This window comes from Salvelinus fontinalis, chromosome 5 (assembly GCF_029448725.1).
Source record: "Salvelinus fontinalis isolate EN_2023a chromosome 5, ASM2944872v1, whole genome shotgun sequence".
Lineage (NCBI taxonomy): Eukaryota > Metazoa > Chordata > Actinopteri > Salmoniformes > Salmonidae > Salvelinus > Salvelinus fontinalis.
The window spans coordinates 33229103-33247556 of record NC_074669.1 but is presented as its reverse complement, the minus strand read 5'-3'; the positions used below and the strand labels follow the sequence as shown (position 1 = coordinate 33247556).

Genomic DNA, 18454 nt, shown 5'->3' with positions numbered 1-18454 from the left:
ACGGGCGGTAATCATTTATGCAGGTTACCTTCGCTTCCTTGGGCACAGGGACTATGGTGGTCTGCTTGAAACATGTAGGTATTACAGACTCGGTCAGGGAGAGGTTGAGAATGTCAGTGAAGACACTTGCCAGTCGTTCCACGCATGCTTTGAGTAGACATCCTGGTAATCCGTCTGGCGTCGCTGCTTTGTGAATGTTGACCTGTTTAAAGATCTTGCTCACATCGGGCTACCAAGAGCGTTATCACACAGTCGTCCGGAACAATCCGAGCAGCTGTTCCTCATGCACCTAGAACCAACCGCTACAATATAGCTTAAATATTTAGCGTTGAAATGTTGTATTACCTTTTATGTGTGGCATAAACATGCTTTAATCTGATCAGGCTACTTCAAAAGTCTCCTGTAGGCATGCGCACGTTCGTCCAAAATACAATTCCAGCATCCTCAAAATGGCTTGACATTAACCAGGTTTCCATCCAAACTTTTCACGCGAGTAAAGTAGCCTACATGTCTGATCAAATGTATCACAACATCATGGGAAAGCATGCAGTTTATTAGGCTACAGATTAAGTTATGATGAACTTCACAGGGTGGTGAAAGTGCACAGTGATGAGGTTGATGCTCCTTTCAATAAATACCAAGGGTCTTATTCTGGTGACATGATGATCGATGCTTGGCTGCCATCTGACAATTAAGTAGGTCTGCTCATAAGTAGGTCTGCTCAGCCGCGAAGTGGTAGTCCCCACAAGCTCATAGAACAGGACCGCCGAGTGCTGAAGCGCGTAGCGGGTAAAAATAGTCTGTCCTCAGTTTCAACACTCACTACCACGTTCCAAACTGCCCATGGAAGCAACGTCAGCACAATAACTGTTAGTCGGGAGCTTCATGAAATGGGTTACAATGGCCGAGCAGCCGCACACAAGTCCCACGATCACCATGCTCAATGCCAAGCATCAGCTGGAGTGGTGTAAAGCTTGTTGCCGTTTAATAACTCTGGAGCAATGAAAACGCTTCACCATCTGGGAGTCCGACGGACGAATCTGAGTTTGGGAGAACGTTACCTGCCCAAATGCATAGTGCCCGAATGCATAGTGCCAACTGCAAAATTTGGTGGAGGAGGAATAATGGTCTGGGGCTGTTTTTCATGGTTTTCCCTAGGCCCCCTAGTTCCAGTGAAGGGAAATATTAATGCTACAGCATACAATGCAATGACTTTGTAGACTATTCTGTGCTTCCAACCTTGTGGCAACAGTTTGGGGAAGGCCCTTTCCTGTTTCAGCATGACAATTCCTCCGTGCACAAAGCGAGGTCATTACAGAAATGGTTTGTCAAGATCGGTGTGGAAGAACTTGATTGGCCTGCACAGAGCCCTGACCTCAACCCCATCGAACACCTTTGGGATGTTGGGGGCCTAATCCTCCAACATCAGTGACCAACCACAATAATGCTCTTGTGGCTGAATGGAAGCAAGTTCCCGCAGCAATGTTCCAACATCGAATGGAAAGCCTTCCCAGAAGAGCAGAGGCTGTTATAGCAGCAAAGGGGTGATTAACTCCATATAAATGCCCAGGATTTTGTGATAAGATGTTCCACGAGCAGGTGTCCACATGGTCATGTAGTCAGTGGCAGCTGCTAAGTGGAGAACGGCTCATAATAATGGCAGGAACAGAGTAAATGGAATGGAAACCATGTGTTTGATGTATTTGATACAATTCCACTGATTCCGCTCCAGCACGTTCTCCCCAATTAAGGTGCCACCAACCTCCTGTGCATGTAGTGTTTTTTAACTGACAAAATAAATCAATCTACCCAAACTATGCAGAGGCAATTTGATGAATGGAAAGAGACATCTGTTACAAAACACCAAAAAAGTTGAATGACATTCATAGATTGTCAAGCCAAGCTTTCGGTACAGGGTAAGCCTACAGGGTAGGAAGGGATGTGTTTTCTGTTTGTCCAGATTGATAGTCTATTTATCGTTGTGTTGAAAATGCAAACCATGTCGGTACGTTTTGTTTATTGGTTGTTTGGTGCATAGGCACAGAAAACTGTTGGTGGAAAATTGATTGCATATATTTGATATATTTATAATTATAATTTCCCCCTAGCTGATCATTGTCAGCAACCGGAAGGGTGGGTTAAATGTGAAATATTTTTTACGTTGGGGAGGGGGGTGCGTCATTTTTTTCTGACACCTTGAGTTGGATCAACAATTTATGTGCTCTCCGTGAAAACGCTAATCTGTTTCAAATCAATGTCCTTTCCCCTCTTTGTCATCTTTCCCCTTTCTGTCCTCTTACCTCAACCCCTCTCTGTCCTCTTTCCCCTCTTTGTCTTCACCCCCTCTCTGTCCTCTTACCCTCTCTCTGTCCTCACCCCCTTTGTGTCCTCACCCCCTTTACTTCGTCCCTCTCTACCCTATCCCCTGTGTCTTTCTACCCTTTACCCAGTCGGCCGGTCTCCCCCTCTCTCTAAAAGCTCTCTCTCTCTCAATTCAATTCAAGGGATTTATTGGCATGGGAAACACATGTTAACATTGCCAAAGCAAGTGAAATAGATAATAAACTAAAGTGAAATAAACAATAAAAAATAACAGTAAACATTACACTCACAGAAGTTCCAAAAGAATAAAGACATTTCAAATGTCATATTATGTCTATACAGTGTTGTAGCGATGTGCAAATGGTTAAGGTACAAAAGGGAAAATAAATAAACATAAATATGGGTTGTATTACAATGGTGTTTGTTCTTCACTGGTTGCCTATTTCTTGTGGCAACTTGTCACAAATCTTGCTGCTGTGATGGCACACTGTGGTATTTCACCCAGTACATATGGGAGTTTGTCAAACTTGGGTTTGTTTTCAAATACTTTGTGGATTTGTGTAATCTGAGGGAAATATGTGTCTCTAATATGGTCATACATTTGGCAGGAGGTTACTCTGTCTCTCTATCCCTCTCTCCTCTTTTGCTCTCGGAGTGTTTCTAGGCTGCCAGGGCTAGTTGAATGGTGTTAGTGTGTTAGTCCTTCCCATACTGGTGTTACCTGCCTATGAGACACAGCTTGGTGAAGGCTGCACACGTCTGACAGAAAAAAACTGCCTTTCTAGTTTGTCAAAGTTGAAAAGCGTTTTATACGATAGAAGGTTGGTTGTTATATTGAATTAAATGTAACTCTATCTTTCTTTAATTCTCACTCTCTTTCTGTCTCTCTCTCTGCAGTGCCGTCCATCCAAAGGGAGGAAGCGAGGTTACTGCTGGTGTGTGGATAAGTACGGTCAGCCTCTCCCCAGCTACGATGGAAAGGAGAGAGGAGAATCCCAGTGCAACAACCTGGAGAACAAATGAGAAGCAGAGAGAGAATGGATGGATGGAGAGAAAGAACGAAGGAATAGGAGAGAGACTTTTTTTCACTCCGGCACTTCACAAAGCACAGTCAAAAGAGCGCCAGACTGTTGACCTCAGGTCACATGACTGCCGGGTAGGGAAGGGAGGGGGGACAGAGGGGGGAGGGAGGGAAAAGACTGGGGGAGCACAGCCTAATAGGCCAAGCCTTCTGTCCATCATCTACAGCTATCTGCTCTGTGCTATGGGAACCTCTTTCACCTTGTATTGAAACAAGAGAGAGAGAAACGAATCATCTGCACTATTCTTTTAGAGAGAGACGAAGGAGGGACTTTTCCACTGTATTTAAAGTGTGAGTGACTGTGACCCAACTCAACGTGTGTATGTGTGTTTGTGTGTTTGTGTGTGTATGCGTGTGTAAATGCTGTCTTTCACTAAGATCAGTTTAGAGATGTTAGAACACCCAAACCCAAATCCAGCCCCCTTCCATCCTGTCATGCAGAAACTCCTCCTCTTTCTCAGGGTCCATCATTATGAAGTGAAGGCTTATGGTTTGGCCAGCCTCTGATCTCTTTCATGCCATCTTGGACAACACTGGCCTTCCCCACTGTCTCCAAAGCAACCAGCTTGTCCAACCCGATGTGCTGCGTCACATTTACAGGTTAAGGGGACAACGAATGGAGACAGTGCCCAATAACGGTGCCTTAAAACCCCACACTGCCCACCTCATCCTCTCCGCCCCCTCTCCCCCCATCCCTAACTCCTATCCCTCCCCTTCCCATAGTCCTTCCTTAGCCTTCTGCAGTCCTCACAGGTGCTCACATCGTTTTACCACCATTCAGCCCTGGAGTCTGGTCTGGTTAGTTAGCTGGTGGGTTAGCCTAGCCTAGCTTAACTGCCAAACCATCACTCCTCCAGTCAGGAAATAAGACCAGCATTGTTGTCATAGCAACTTGGTCCCTCTATCTGCAGTCCTCTTCCTGTTTATGGTGAGTATGGCCGGTTGTAGGGTCCTTTAGCCTGGGCATGCTCGGTGAGACTGGATTACTCTCTCTTCAATAGGTCCCCATTCTTCGAGCCCAAGCGCAAGCACTTAAAGCACTTTAGCTGCATCCACTCCCCCATATCGCTCCTTGCAGTTAAAGAAAATCTGGACCAATTATAAATAATTAGGTAGCTGCTTATATTTGTCCTGTTTATTATACAAGTGTGTATTATACACGTGAAATTGGAAATGTGTTTTTTTGCATATCCCTACTCCACCTGAGACACCCTCGGAGAGTGAGGTCAATGCCAGGTCTTCCATTATCAATGGCAACCCTGGATCAATTAGAGTTAAGTGCCTTGTTTACATCAACAGATGTTTCACCTTGTCAGCTTGGAGATTCAAGCTACCAACCTTTCGGACTAGCACAAGGCTCTAACCGCTAGACTACCTGCCTCCCATAGCATAGCAATAATTCTGTACCTTTTCCATAGTGGCAACATTTGACAAGGTTTATAGCACTGTAGAACAAAACAACAATAACTACAATCAACAACAACAATATATATATATATATACACTGCTCAAAAAAATAAAGGGAACACTTAAACAACACAATGTAACTCCAAGTCAATCATACTTCTGTGAAATCAAACTGTCCACTTAGGAAGCAACAGTGATTGACAATAAATTTCACATGCTGTTGTGCAAATGGAATAGACAAAAGGTGGAAATTATAGGCAATTAGCAAGACACCCCCCAAAACAGGAGTGATTCTGCAGGTGGTGACCACAGACCACTTCTCAGTTCCTATGCTTCCTGGCTGATGTTTTGGTCACTTTTGAATGCTGGCGGTGCTCTCACTCTAGTGGTAGCATGAGACTGAGTCTACAACCCACACAAGTGGCTCAGGTAGTGCAGTTCATCCAGGATGGCACATCAATGCGAACTGTGGCAAAAAGGTTTGCTGTGTCTGTCAGCGTAGTGTCCAGAGCATGCAGGCGCTACCAGGAGACAGGCCAGTACATCAGGAGACGTGGAGGAGGCCGTAGGAGGGCAACAACCCAGCAGCAGGACCGCTACCTCCGCCTTTGTGCAAGGAGGTGCACTGCCAGCGCCCTGCAAAATGACCTCCAGCAGGCCACAAATGTGCATGTGTCAGCATATGGTCTCACAAGGGGTCTGAGGATCTCATCTCGGTACCTAATGGCAGTCAGGCTACCTCTGGCGAGCACATGGAGGGCTGTGCGGCCCCACAAAGAAATGCCACCCCACACCATGACTGACCCATCGCCAAACCGGTCATGCTGGAGGATGTTGCAGGCAGCAGAACGTTCTCCACGGCGTCTCCAGACTCTGTCACGTCTGTCACATGTGCTCATGTGCTCAGTGTGAACCTGCTTTCATCTGTGAAGAGCACAGGGCGCCAGTGGCGAATTTGCCAATCTTGGTGTTCTCTGGCAAATGCCAAACGTCCTGCACGGTGTTGGGCTGTAAGCACAACCCCCACCTGTGGACGTCGGGCCCTCATAGCACCCTCATGGAGTCTGTTTCTGACCGTTTGAGCAGACACATGCACATTTGTGGCCTGCTGGAGGTCATTTTGCAGGGCGCTGGCAGTGCACCTCCTTGCACAAAGGCGGAGGTAGCGGTCCTGCTGCTGGGTTGTTGCCCTCCTACGGCCTCCTCCACGTCTCCTGATGTACTGGCCTGTCTCCTGGTAGCGCCTGCATGCTCTGGACACTACGCTGACAGACACAGCAAACCTTTTTGCCACAGTTCGCATTGATGTGGCATCCTGGATGAACTGCACTACCTGAGCCACTTGTGTGGGTTGTAGACTCCGTCTCATGGTACCACTAGAGTGAGAGCACCGCCAGCATTCAAAAGTGACCAAAACATCAGCCAGGAAGCATAGGAACTGAGAAGTGGTCTGTGGTCACCACCTGCAGAATCACTCCTGTTTTGGGGGGTGTCTTGCTAATTGCCTATAATTTCCACCTTTTGTCTATTCCATTTGCACAACAGCATGTGAAATTTATTGTCAATCAGTGTTGCTTCCTAAGTGGACAGTTTGATTTCACAGAAGTGTGATTGACTTGGAGTTACATTGTGTTGTTTAAGTGTTCCCTTTATTTTTTTGAGCAGTGTATATATGCCACAGCAGGACTTCAGACAGTGAACTTACTCAGCCTAGTAAATAAACAGCACTCCTCGGAATTTACATTCAATGCAAAGTGTGTTTTCTTTTCATTTATATTGTTCTTGGAGATGCTTGTATGATCTTATGCCAACAACTCCACAAGATGGACACAGCACCAAATGTGCACTTAAGCAGACAGGGGGTCTGAGGAAAGGGGCGTGGTTCTCCTAGAGGTGCTTCCTGCTTCGTCTACGACGCTACGACGCTTTCACATATCCTGTGTCCAAAATGGCACCATATTTGGATGATATTTGCAGACTTTAACAGTGGAGACTGCACGAGAAGGAATGCAAGCCCAGTAGCTTGGTTGCACTGAATCAGCTACAAAGTTACTTTTAAAAAACAACTTCAAACCAACCAACCCGCTGGTACTATATGACATTTTGTTAGAGCACTTCATTTACGGCGAGTTGCAAAAAATGATGTTTAAGCTATTGCCCTGCCTCCTTCCCTGTTATTTGTGTGTCTTTGTAATTATTATAATTTTTTTTCCTGGAAGCTATGTGTCTGAATAGACATACAGTGCCTTCAGAAAGCATTCAGACCCCTTAACTTTTTCCACATTTTGTTAGGTTACAGCCTCATTCTAAAATTGATTAAATCGTTTTTTCTCCTCATCAATCTACACACAATACCCCATAATGACAAAGCAAAAACTGTTTTTTAGAACAAGCTCTTTCAGGTTGGATGGGGAGCGTTGCTGCACAGCTATTTTCAGGTCTCCAGAGATGTTAGATCAGGTTCAAGTCCAGGCTCTGGCTGGGCCACTCAAGGACATTCAGAGACTTGTCCCGAAGCCACTCCTGCGTTGTCTTGGCTGTGTGCTTAGTGTTGTTGTCCTGTTGGAAGGTGAACCTTAACCCCAGTCTGAGGTTCTGAGCACTCTGAGCAGGTTTTCATCAAGGCTCTATCTGTACTTTGCTCCATTCATCTTTGTCTCAATCTTGACTAGTCTCCCAGTCTTTGCCGCAGAAAATCACCCCCACAGCATGATGCTGCCACCACCGTGCTTCACCGTAGGGATGGTGCCAGGTTTCCTCCAGACGTGATGCTTGCCATTCTGGCCAAAGAGTTGAATCTTGGATTCATCATACCAGAGAATCTTGTTTCTCATGGTCTGAGAATCTTTAGGTGCCTTTTGGCAAACTCCAAGCGGGTTGTCATGTGCCTTTTACTGAGGAGTGGCATCCGTCTGGCCACTCTACCATAAAAACCTGATTGGTGGAGTGCTGCAGAGATGGTTGTCCTTCTGGAAGGTTCTCCTATCTCCACAGAGGAACTGTAGACCTCTGTCAGAGTGACCATCAGGTTCTTGGTCACCTCCCTGACCAAGGCTCTTCTCCCTCGATTGCTCAGTTTAGCCGGGTGGACAGCTCTAGGAAGAGTCTTGGCGGTTCCAAACTTCTTCCATTTAAGAATAATGGAGGCCACTGTGTTCTTTGGGACCTTCAATGCTGCAGAAATGTCTTGGTACCCTTCCCCAGATATGTGCCTCAACACAATCCTGTCTCGGAGCTCTATGGACAATTCCTTCGACCTCATGGCTTGGTTTTTGCTCTGACATGCACTGTCAACTGTGGGACCTTACAGAGACAGGTGTGTGCCTTTCCAAATCATGTCCAATCAATGTAATTTACCACAGGTGGAGTCCAATCAAGTTGTAGAAACATCTCAAGGATGATCAATGGAAAGAGGACGCATCTGAGCTCAATTTCGAGTCTCATAAGCAAAGGTTCTGAATATTTATGTACATTTATTTTTTAAATATTAGCTAAAATTCTAAAAAACGTTTTTTGCTTTGTCACTATGGGGTATTGTGTGTAGATTTCTGAAAAATATGTTGTATTTAATCCATTTTAGAATAAGGCTGTAACGTAACAAAATGTGGAAGCAGTCAAGGGATCTGAATCCTTTCCGGAGGCGCTGTGTGTACTGTACATAAAATGAAGTAAATAAAGAAGTCATTTATCTAAGAAATAATTCAAAGCTGATCCAAACTACGTTTTATTTTCTTATAAAGGATTCAGTGACTTTCCAATAGTAGGGGAGATTGGGGTAAGTCTAGCCAAAGCGTAAGTTGAACCGACCTTGTTTAGAGGAAAATATACACAAAATTAATAATTTGAACAAATATTTAGGAAGAGGTCATCATTTCATGGAGTCTGTGAAGGAAGAAACCACATGGAAAAAGTGGTAAGCAAGTTACGTCCAAAAAACAGATTTTCAGCAAGTCAAATGAATTTATTGTGCTAAACGTTTTATGATGCTTGTATCTAAACCAAAGCACATACTTTTAAGATTGTTCTATACATAATTTGGCGTCTCTATAAGCTTCAATATGAGGTCTTTAACCTAGCATAAAAGTGTGTCCTTGTAGCTGTGTGGGCTAATATAGTAAAAATGTTGCCTTGGGGTAAGTTGAGCCAATGGCAAGTTGAGGCTATTGAAGTGTTTTCTTCCCAGGCGTAACGCAAGGCATTATCGCCGGAATAAGAGGCAACAACAGGGCCTGGCCTACGTTAAAAAAGTACAAAGTGTTGATTCGAGGTTAAGCCTGTGTTAAACAATGCTTAAATGGTTAAAAGACAAATAAGTGATTGTGTTGAATTGTTTTTGGGAAATAAAGATAGACATGGTTTTAAATAAGTAGTGGAATTATTTAATTCAGTACAGAAATTTGCAGGAGGCTTAACTTACTCTGTCCTGCGACTCAATTTACCCCATACCCGGAGTAAGTTGTGACAAAGACCACTTTTTTTGGAGAAGCTATGTTTTCAAAGCTGTAATGTTTACATGAATACTGATTATTTCTGTGGATACACAACATCCTGAAATATATGTAGATATCTTTGTAACAAATAATATTATATATTTCCCTTAATGTGTGATTACATTCAAGTGATGTTGAATGTAAAAAAATTCTCAACTTACCCCACTCTCCCCTACCACCAAGTGGAAGTTGATTCTGTGTATTTTGGAGAATATAATTACTAATTAATGTTTATATTTTAATTAACACTCTTTCTTCTGTTTCTCAGCAGTATCATTATTTTGTAAACTCTGTATATCTCCGGGTCTGTTGCCCACGGTAACTATCAGTCAGTCACTCAGGCACTCAGGTCACTGGTCTGTCTAATAGGTGTATAACAGAGTTGGGTCATGATTGTTTCAATGCACTCAATACAGTATTCTAAAATGCTTAATGAGGAAAATGTTAATTTCAAAATGTTAACTTCCTGAATTGACAATGTGGCTAAACCCAATCCTGTTGTGTTTTCCTATGGGTCTGTCATCCAGTGGAACTCTCTGTCAGTCAGTCGGTCACTACTCCACTACTTCTCTCTGTGCACGCCAATGTGCACGCCAAGCCAACATGCACGCCATGCCATTCTGTCTCAGTCTGGGTCCACTGGTCACATAAGAATCTTTCTGTTGTTCACGGGTAATTGTACTTTTAAAAAAATGTATTTATTTATTCAAATTGTATCATTTAAAGAGTTTTGATTCTTTAAAGAATATAAGCTTTTCATATTACTAAACTAGAAAATCACACAGCTTTTCTTTCCTTTGAGAATGGAAAATTATTTTGTTCAAATATAATGTATATTGAACATATTTTTTAAATAAAAAATAAACACAATTTGTATTTACTGTTGAATGGCTTGAGGGCGTTTTTACGAGTCAGGCTATATTACCTCAGAGAATCTGAGTAGTACATTCAGCACTCAATACTGTCTAATTCAGAGTTATAGTAAGTAGGCCTACAATCAATAAATTGTTTACATCAAATGTTCGAACAGATGGGGAGACAGTTGGCAACCAAAAAGATGACCAGAGGAATGTTTTTGGATAGTTGATGAAAAGGTTCAGAGGTTCTGTTTTTCTCATCAAATCCCTGTCTCTCACCCTCTCACACTCTCGCCCTCTCGCTCTCCCTCTCTCTCTCTCTCTCACTCTTGCCCTCTCTCTCTCTCTCTCTCTCTTTCACTCTCGCCCTCTCTCTCTCTCTCTCTCTCTCTCTCACCCTCACTCTCTCTCTCTCTCACTCTCGCCCTCTCTCTCTCTCTCTCTCTCACTCTCACCCTCTCTCTCACTCTCGCCCTCTCTCTCTCTCACTCTCGCCCTCTCTCTCTCTCACTCTCGCCCTCTCTCTCTCTCCTTCAGCCCTGGAATGTGGCAAAGACGATAGATAAAGCGATAGGTCAATTTGTAAAAAACTTAAATGAATGTGGTGGTGCCAGGCAGGCTGGCAGTGGGCACGTTGGGGACGTTGAGGGAAATACCTGCATTCAACCAAGACAAACAGAGAGCGGGTCAAAAGGCAGAGAGAGGAGAGAGAGAGAGAGGACGGGCAGGGCTGAGCTATGACTCTCTCTAGCCCTATTTATACCTGGTTCAAGCATGTAGCCTTTTTTACGGATCTTGTCCATGAGGACACTCTGAGTGTGTCCTCATTTTTGTCAGTAGACGATTAAAAGATGCATTGTGATCTGATTGTGATCAGATCTTAGAAGTGTAAAGAGACAAGATCATGTCAAGATCAGTACAAAATCAGGACGAAGGACGCATGTTAACGGCAGGTATAAACAGGGCTTCTGGTAAGGGAGCATAAAGACTGATTGATTTATTGATTGAATGTATTTGATCATTAAAAATAATAGGCTGCTCCAGCCAAAGACAACATTACATACATTAATGATTGAGGATAAAAACACAAAACCAGAAGGCTTATTTTCAATGTAGTCTTGTTTGGCAACACGGTGACCAAGATAACATATTTGAGGTTAAACGTTTTAATTAAATACATATTTTTTTACAACACATCTCAATTACAAAAGTGTACATACACGAGTGAACAGTCAGTCACTTTGGAATAATCTCTCCCTCTCTCTCTCTCTCATAATGCGTTCATGTTATATAAAGAACAGTGATGGCAGTCAGTAAAGAGAGGTAGGTCAAGGTAGACACCCATCAGAACAAGGGACAATGCAGGAGCATTACCCATCATGCAATTCTGCAAAACCCACATTGAGTTTCTTGAAAGTTAAGAATGTCCAAATTAGTCGTTTTCTGCATTCACTGGTGTAGCCGAGTGTCATCATGTATGAATCATATCAGAAATAAAAACAAACAAAACCATGTCAGTGAACATGAAAAACAATTAAAAGTCACATACTATTTAGAAATCCTTCTAAAATGAATTTGGGTCACACAGTGCTTTTGTTTGGTTCGTTTCAAAAGTAAACCACCAGACAAACTTCTAAAGACCTGGACCCAGTTTCCCGATAGAGTTGGAATTTAGTCTTATGAGTGTTTTAAGGATGCATTTTTCCTGCAACGGCCAATGTCATTATAATTATTCCACAATACTGACAACGGATCAGCTCCTAGAGAGATAGTATCACCTCTGGCTGTGTTACGCTCGTCGTTTGAATGAGGAGACCAAGATGCAGCGTGGTAGGCGAACATCTTACTTTATTTCAAATGAACACTGAAAAATAACAAAATACAAAACAAACATAAAGTTCCGCAGGCTACACAGCAACTATACAAAATAAAGATCCCACAAACTAAGGTGGAAAAAAGGCTGCCTAAGTATGATCCCCAATCAGAGACAACGATAGACAGCTGCCTCTGATTGGGAACCATACCAGGCCAACATAGAAATACAACATAGATTGCCCACCCTAGTCACACCCTGACCTAAACAAATAGAGAATAAAAAGGCTCTCTAAGGTCAGGGCGTGACAGGCTGCAAATATTGAAGTGGCTTATTCTAATTCTTACCCTATAAAGTAACCGAAAGGTTGCTGGATCGAATCCTCGAGCTGACATGGTAACAATCTGTTGTTCTGCCCCTGAGCAAGGCAGTTAACCTACTGTTCCCCAGGCGCCGAAGACGTGGATGTCGATTAAGGCAGCCCCCCGAACCTCTCTGATTCAGAGGGGTTGGGTTAAATGTGGAAGACACATTTCAGTTGAAGGCATTCAGTTGTACAACTGACTCACTATTCCCTTTTCCCTTTCCCTTAATAATGCACTGTCAAGATTTGGCAGGTCACATGTTAGGCTACATATCATGAGATATATTGAGGCAAAATGTACCAAATAGCAAAGCAGAACTCAATTGAATGAATAGATTTCAATATCATTGAAATATAGGCCTATGTGAATTATACTGTAGGAAGGCTATTTATCTTTTAACGCAGTCATCTCATTTTTCATTTGAAGGATCTTTTAATCGTTGGCTTGTTTGTAACACTAGCAAAGACATTGGCAACGTTCTGTTTGTAGTCAACTTCGTTGTGAAGTTATCGGCGGTCACAGAGAGACAGATAAACATCTTCTATGTTCAGCAGAGCTCTTCTGTGTATGAAGTGAAAAACACATCTAACGACACAGCTGTTCTATGAGTGGTCTGAGGCAGTCGGTAAATAATGAGTGTTTTCAAGTGCAGCTTTAGTAATGATAGTTTTGGGAAACAGTTCGGAGATTTAACGATGCCCCTATGAATGTTCTGAAGATGAACTTAGCCTTAAGATGCTTTTGGAAAACTGGGCCCAGAGCAACATGGAGTAACTCAGGGCGTCGATACATATATACACTTTATACACTGATAGTAATGCACAAATAATAATAATGATAATAATGAAAATAAGACTAAATTATATAAATATTAAAATACAATTACAAATGGATACATACAGTACATAATGTGAAATAAGTAAGGCTGTAGAGTTAAAGAAAATGCATTAAAATATAAAAATCTCCTTTTCAGAAAAAACATGGATTTTCTCTTTGGTGAGGAGGGACGGGATCAGGATTCAGGGATTGAAGGTCAGGGGTCATCAGTCCCACAGTGATAATGTGTACCTGAATATCAAACATCGCCATGGACAATTAATAAATAACAAGTATCAAAAGAAAATCAGTGGTTTACAGTGTGTGTGTGTGCGTGCGTGTTAGTGTGTGTGTGTTCTGCATCAGTGGTTGATCTCTTAAGAACAGTCTGCATCTCCAGACAGATCAGTGGATCCTGGAATCTTCTTTCCATTCCAGGAGGACACACACCAACACCTGCCTCTCTGTCCATCAAGAGACGACTCACACTGGTGAGAGAAAAGTAAAAAGAGAGAGAGAGAGAGAGAGAGAGAGAGAGAGAGAGAGAGAGAGAGAGAGAGAGAGAGAGAGAGAGAGAGAGAGAGAGAGAGAGAGGGAGAGAGAGAGAGAGAGAGGGAGAGAGAGAGAGAGAGATATTAGAATCCCTGGGTCTTTTTTACACAACTTAACCACCTGTTCAGATATGCTATGACCCTCATCTGTGTGCAGCCGCAACCTACAGTACGAGGTAAACACACACCAACTCCAAGACACGAATGTACAGGAGCACACACAGAGAGGCACACACGCGTGTATAGTCACACTGCGCCAAGGCAATGACATCAAAGCGAATATAGCTGAATGTGCTCAAAGGTGTAAACATTGCTATACAAATCTCTGCCTGAATACACATTATTCTTTATGGAGCTGTAGTTGGCACAATATTGGCTGCACACACAGACACACACACACACACACACACACGCACACACACACACACACACACACACACACAACCAGGTGAGATTATTTGACACTGACAGGAATCATGAATTGGGCACCAATGCCAAGTGCACACACACAGATAAGGTATATCTACCTGTTTGGCTTTGAAGAGCCCGTGTTTGTCACAGTTTGGCAGGTAGAACCTGGCCAGTTTGTCTCCTAGCTTCTGTTGTGACTTAGCGATCTTCTCCAGAGCTCTCTGCAACTCCAATTGACAGGGAGCCTGGGAGGAGAGAGAACGGGGGTCACTTACTTGAGATGGGGACTTTCTGTATATTTGGGGACTTTCTGTTTATTTTAAGTGTTTTATCTATGTTCATTCGCTTCTAAATGTGTCTCTGAACAGGCTACATGGGTGACATACTAGATAGAGTATCTCACTAGTCATTTTGAGCTGCTGTTCTATCCTATCAACCCACACAGTCAAGGCCTGTTGTGGCAAAACACTGGTAGCCTATTTAGTCAAATAGTTCCATGATAGGTCATAGGTAAGCTAAAGAACACACTTACGCACGCATGCACACACACACAAACTTCAAAGGCACTCGAACGCCCCCTTGCGGTTTGACGCTTAATACCCACCAACAAACATCCTTTGGTTTTAAGCATATTAAATTATAGTTGCAAAACGGCTACTAAATGTTCCATGACCGCTCACCTGCTTCGCCAGTTTCTTCCTGATTGCGCTGACTTTGGCTTTCATGCTCTCCTGCGCGTCCGCGGTAGACGGGGGATCGAAGGACTTGTTGTGGCCAGGAGGGTCGCGCGTGAAGCAGGGGCCTGAGACCTCGGTAGCGTTCACCTCTCCTCGATCTGGAGAAAAGAGCGAATGAGAGTGTCAAGAAGGGGAAAAGCAGAAATCACAGTATTGCACTTCTGCACAAATACATATGTAAATTATGAATAATATGCCATCTAATTATTATTAGCCTATCATTATCAATCAGCCTTTAAAACGATAAAACACATGGGCTATTATTATCATAGGTCTATTACAGATATATGACATATATGCAATGTATAAGCTATCTATAGGCAAAGCATTCTGCAATATGGGGTTGAATACCTGGGTTTTGGGGAATAGGGCTCGCCATGCACACCGCCTGGCTGCGAATAAGGGACTGCAGCGGCTGGAGGTCGCCGGGTATTGGGGTGCACCTCAGTCCATACCCGCATGGCGCCGTGTAGATTCCGCACAGTTCCCCCGTCATCAGGGCGCAGACAAGACAGCATCCGCAACCCGGCTCACTCAGAACCTCCACACAGCCGTGCGCCACCACTGGACACTCGCTCAGCTTCTCCGGCGCGCACGGGGCGCATCGGATCGGCTCTTGCGCTAACACCGGGGACCCCAACAGAGACCCCAGTGCCACCGTGACCAGCACCGAGCAACATACCGCTGCTGCCACCAATACATTTTTCAGAAATAATCCACTCATTGTAAACGGAGAGTCTGGTAGACTAAATATAGGACAAGGAATAAAAGTAGTTATCAAAGGTTAGGTAAAGGACACATAACCAGGATTCGTTTCTGATTCGTTTCTGTTCCTTAGTTTCTATCCTTTCATTTTGGAAAAATGAATAACTACTCCAGCCATATTTATACCAGGGTCCTCGTAAAAACGTTTGAGGCATCGGCGTTATGAATGATTTCTGAAAAGAAGGTGTACTGATCTGAGGGCTTCTGATTGGCCCACGTTCGTCCGATCAGCGAGCTTATTTCAATACAACAACACTTCAATATTTATATTGGAACAGACGGTGCCCACATGTCGCGCTCTCTGTACACTGAAAAAAAATAAAGGTAGTTAAAATGGTTCTTCTTCAGCCTTAAGGATCGGAACCTTTTTTTCAATTTTCGCCTCAAATGACCTACCCAAATCTAACTGCCTGTAGCTCAGGAACTGAAGTAAGGATATGCATATTCTTGATACCATTTGAAAAGAAACACTTTGAAGTTTGTGGAAATGTGAAATTAATGTAGGAGAATATAACACATTAGATCTGGTTAAAGATAACACAATGAAAAAAACATGCTTTATTTTCTTCAGCTTTGAAATGCAAGAGAAAGGCCACAATGTATTATTCCAGTTTAGGCACAATTTAGAGTTTGGCCACTATATGGCAGCAGTGTATGTGTAAATTTTAACCTGATCCAATGAACCATTGCATTACTGTTCATCATGTTGTATCAAGTCTGCCCAAATATGCCTAATTGGTTTATTGATACATTTTCAAGTACATAACTGTGCACTTTCCTCAAACAATAGCATGGTATTCGTTCACTGTAATAGCTACTGTAAATTGGACAGTGCAATCAGATTAACAAGAATGTCAGCTTTCTGCCCATATCAGATATGTCTATGTCCTGGGAAATGTTCTTGTTACTTACAACGTCATGCTAATCACGTTAGCGCATTTTAGCTCAACCATCCCGCGGGGAACACACCGATCCTGTAGAGGTTTAAGGTTCCTTGGATAGCTTTTCCTGATAAAGAACATTTGAGTTAAGTGTGGGGTGTTTGACATGACATCTATGGTGCTTCAGATTTTTTAAATGTTATTGAAATATATGAAAGCATGCAGATGTGTCACTTTCATAGCACACAGAAAATTGGCCAGTAACTTCTTTAGGGTAGGGGGCAGAATTTTCACGTCCTGATGAAAAGCATGCCCAGAGTAAACGGCCTGCTACGAAGCCATAAAAGCTAGAATATGCATATTATTATTAGTGGATTTGGATAGAAAACACTCTGAAGTTTCTAAAACTGTTTGAATAATGTCTGTGAGTATAACAGAACTCATATGGCAGGCAAAAACCAGAGAAAAATCCAACCAGGAAGTGGGAAATCTGAGGTTGGTCGATTTTCAACTTAGCTCCTATTGAAGATACAGTGGGATATTGGTAATGTTGCACTTCCTAAGGCTTCCACTAGATGTCAACAGTCTTTAGAACCTTGTCTGATGCTTCTCCTGTGAAGTGGGGCCGAAGGAGAGGGGATTGAGTAAGGTCTATCATGAGCTGAACATGCACTGACGTTCATGTGAGAGCGAGCTCTGTTCCATCGCACTTCTGAAGACAAAGGAATACTCCAGTTGGAACATTATTGAAGAATTATGTTAAAAACATCCTAAAGATTGATTCAATACTTTGTTTGTCATGTTTTTACGGACTGTAATATAACTTTTTTAACTTCTCGTCTGTACTTTCCTCTGGACTTGCCCGCGCGTCGTGAGTTTGGAAAGTGTACTGAACACTAGAACAACAAGGAGGAATTTGGACATAAATGATGGACAGTATCGAACAAAACAAACATTTATTGTGGAACTGGGATTCCTGGGAGTGCATTCTGATGAAGTTAATCAAAGGTAAGTGAATGTTTATAATGTTATTTCTGACTTCTGTTGACTGCATAATATGGCAGATATATTTGTGTCTTGATTGGGCTCTGAGCGCCGACTCAGATTATTGCAAGGTTTGCTTTTTCCATATAGCTTTTTTTTAAATCTGACACAGCGGTTGCATTAAGGAGAAGTGCATCTAAAATTCCATGCATAACAGTTGTATCTTTTAGCAATGTTTATTATGAGTATTCCTGTAAAGTGATGTGGCTCTCTGCAAAATCAAAGGATGTTTTGGAACTTCTGAACGTAAGGCGCCAATGTAAACTCAGATTTTTGGATAAAAATATGAACTTTACCAAACAAAACATACATGTATTGTGTAACATGAAGTCCTATGAGTGTCATCTGATGAAGATCATCAAAGGTTAGTGATTCATTTTATCTATATTTCTGCTTTTTGTGAATCCTCTCTTTGGCTGGAAAAATGGCTGTGTTATTCTGTAAATAGGCACTCACCTAACATAATCGTTTGGTTTGCTTTCGTCGTAAAGCCTTTTTGAAATCGGACACTGTGGCTGGATTTACAACAAGTTTATATTTTAAATGGTGTAAAATACATGTATGTTTGAGGAATTTTAATTATGGGATTTCTGTTGTTTTGAATTTGGCGCCCTGCAGTTTCACTGGCTGTTGAAGAGGTGAAACTGCAGGGCGCCAAATTCAAAACAACACACTGAAAAATCAACACTAGTTAAAACCTCTCTCGCGTACCCTAGAGAGGTTTTAACTAGTGTTGATTTTTCAGTGTCACATTTCTAGTGTTGAGTCAAGAGTTAAATTAACACTGTAGTTAAATTAACACTCAGCGGTGTAAAAGAACCCCAGTGTTAATACAAGAGTTCAACCAAAACCATGCCCATCATTATCATATTTCCCAGCATGCTCTATTACAGGTTGAGTTTTATAATTGTTTG

General features: G+C 42.7%; 3 protein-coding genes and 1 long non-coding RNA gene across 5 annotated transcripts in view; 2 read left to right on the top strand and 2 right to left on the bottom strand.

Moving 5' to 3' along the window:
- Positions 1 to 3472, top strand: part of LOC129855491 (insulin-like growth factor-binding protein 3) — a 59908-nt gene extending 56436 nt beyond the window's left edge. Inside the window, exon 4 of the mRNA XM_055923208.1 lies at positions 3220 to 3472. Within this exon, the coding sequence (XP_055779183.1) occupies positions 3220 to 3345 (126 nt within the window). The 3' untranslated portion in view covers positions 3346 to 3472. The remainder of the gene's footprint in view (positions 1 to 3219) is intronic.
- Positions 1 to 18454, bottom strand: part of LOC129855487 (NAD-dependent protein deacylase sirtuin-5, mitochondrial-like) — a 128463-nt gene that overhangs the window by 16097 nt on the left and 93912 nt on the right. The gene's annotated exons all lie outside the window — the stretch shown is intronic.
- Positions 11989 to 15789, bottom strand: LOC129855489 (insulin-like growth factor-binding protein 1). 2 transcript variants are annotated; one of them, XM_055923206.1, is made up of 4 exons: positions 15202 to 15789; positions 14794 to 14948; positions 14230 to 14358; positions 11989 to 13639 (listed from the first exon to the last, which is right to left on the bottom strand). In XM_055923206.1, the coding sequence occupies exons 1-4, from the start codon at positions 15572 to 15574 to the stop codon at positions 13529 to 13531; spliced, it is 768 nt and encodes a 255-aa protein (XP_055779181.1). In that variant the 5' UTR covers positions 15575 to 15789; the 3' UTR covers positions 11989 to 13528. The 2 variants fall into 2 exon arrangements, with proteins under 2 accessions (XP_055779181.1, XP_055779182.1); XM_055923207.1 differs by lacking the exon at positions 14230 to 14358.
- Positions 15875 to 18454, top strand: part of LOC129855492 (uncharacterized) — a 42047-nt gene continuing 39467 nt past the window's right edge. The window contains exon 1 of the long non-coding RNA XR_008759515.1: positions 15875 to 16044. This is a non-coding gene — a long non-coding RNA (uncharacterized LOC129855492). The remainder of the gene's footprint in view (positions 16045 to 18454) is intronic.

Coding starts and splice junctions, on each gene's coding strand:
- LOC129855489 (XM_055923206.1), bottom strand. CDS start 15,574: ATGAGTGGATTATTTCTGAAAAATGTATTGGTGGCAGCAGCGGTATGT. Junction 14,949..15,201: donor CCCTATTCCCCAAAACCCAG/GTATTCAACCCC, acceptor TCTTTTCTCCAG/ATCGAGGAGAGGTGAACGCT. Junction 14,359..14,793: donor GGAAGAAACTGGCGAAGCAG/GTGAGCGGTCAT, acceptor CTCTCCTCCCAG/GCTCCCTGTCAATTGGAGTT.